The sequence below is a fragment of the Verticillium alfalfae genome, genomic scaffold (assembly GCF_000150825.1).
Source record: "Verticillium alfalfae VaMs.102 supercont1.9 genomic scaffold, whole genome shotgun sequence".
NCBI lineage: Eukaryota > Fungi > Ascomycota > Sordariomycetes > Glomerellales > Plectosphaerellaceae > Verticillium > Verticillium alfalfae.
This window is the reverse complement of record NW_003315030.1, coordinates 1,205,835-1,207,281: the sequence shown is the minus strand read 5'-3', so window position 1 is coordinate 1,207,281 and position 1,447 is coordinate 1,205,835. Positions and strand designations below refer to the sequence as shown.

General features: G+C 58.2%; 1 protein-coding gene across 1 annotated transcript in view; it reads left to right on the top strand.

Annotated features, from left to right (window-relative positions):
• Positions 1-776: 776 nt before the first annotated feature.
• VDBG_07322 (rds1) overlaps positions 777-1,447 on the top strand; it is a gene marked incomplete at both ends in the record, with an annotated part of 1,425 nt that continues 754 nt past the window's right edge. The window contains one exon of the mRNA XM_003002705.1: positions 777-1,282. Within this exon, the coding sequence (XP_003002751.1) occupies positions 777-1,282 (506 nt within the window). The remainder of the gene's footprint in view (positions 1,283-1,447) is intronic.

Below are 1,447 nucleotides of genomic sequence, written 5' to 3'. Positions count from 1 at the left end.
CTGTGTCCCACGTTGTGAGTACAGTTATTTCGACTTGAAGAGTGGGCTACGACGCCGGTTGTGCGATGGTCGTTGTATAATTGTGCCGTCATCGATTTCCAGCCGTCTTGGTGTACAGAGCTGCGTGATTGGGTCGGAAATGGGCCCGGACGAGAGGTCGCAACAAACACTCCGGAATAAAGCCCGGTCGGGATAACTGCTCTCGCTATCCCCAGTGCTGAGACTTGTAGGAACCGGTAAGAATCTGGCGGAGAAGGATGTGCGCGGCCCATCTAGAGTCGTGACCGTCATCAACGTCGCAACCTCACGTCCAGGGGAAGAAAGTCTTTGCATGGCTTTCACCCGGCCCGGAGCTTTAATCCCGGGTCCCGTCGCAACGGAAAGCTTGACTCAGTCTAAAACCGTCATCAACTGCTGCTTCCTCTCGGACATCACTGGCGTAGCATCAGAGGTGGTACTCACCAAAATGGACGCGTCTTCACTGCGTCTTGTTGGCGGACAGTGACTGATTCATGACGAGAGGCGACGTTCTCGGTGAGCTCACCACTTTCTAATCCCCGATGTCGCAAGGCTGTCCTGCCGATTGTTCAGATGTAGCGCCGATGTATGGATCCGGATCTAGGAGCTCAAATGATGGATCGGTGTGGAACAGTATGCCATCGTTGAGTATAAGTAAGGTGTGGTTTGTTCAGGAGAAGACCATGGCCTGAAGAGCGCCGACATCTCGACACCCGTATCTGACCATCTTCGTCTCTTGCATCACCGCCACGACCACCATGACGAGACTCCTTCAAGGCGCCGGGCTCTTCGCTCTGGCCCGAGGCGCTCTTGCAGCGCCGTATGTGTCCGAGGCCCAGACAACTGTCAGCGCCGAGGCAACATTCACAAACCCGGCCATTCCTCACGCCAACGTGACCTCACATGGTCCGTACGAGGGCACGCCGACGACGACGGGGGCCCTATCGACCAAAGTACTTGCGCCATCGATCGAGCCCCTACCTCCCGGCCCCGACGCTTACAAGTATCCCGCTGACGGTAAGCTGCATGGCGACCAGCCGGCACCGTACACCCCGTCCGGCGGCATCGGCACCAACGGGTCGGCGCCTGTCTACCGCGTCAACAGCGACTTCGACTATCAATCCCTCTCATTGGCGCTCTTCCAGGAGTGGATTGAGCTCGACCTCTTCCACTGGGGTCTTGCCACCTTTTCCGAGGAGGAGTTTGACGCCTACACCTCACGGCCGAGGACCGTTACCTGCTCCAGTTCATGGCCGAGCAGGAGGTCGGCCACGCCACCGTGCTGACCAACATGCTGGGTCCCAATGCGCCCAAGCAGTGCACCTACACTACCCCGTCTCAACCTGCGCGAGTACTCGACTTCAGCCAGAAGCTGACACGATGGGCGAGTCGGGCGTCTACGGTTTCTGCCGCACCTCAACTCGGGTCC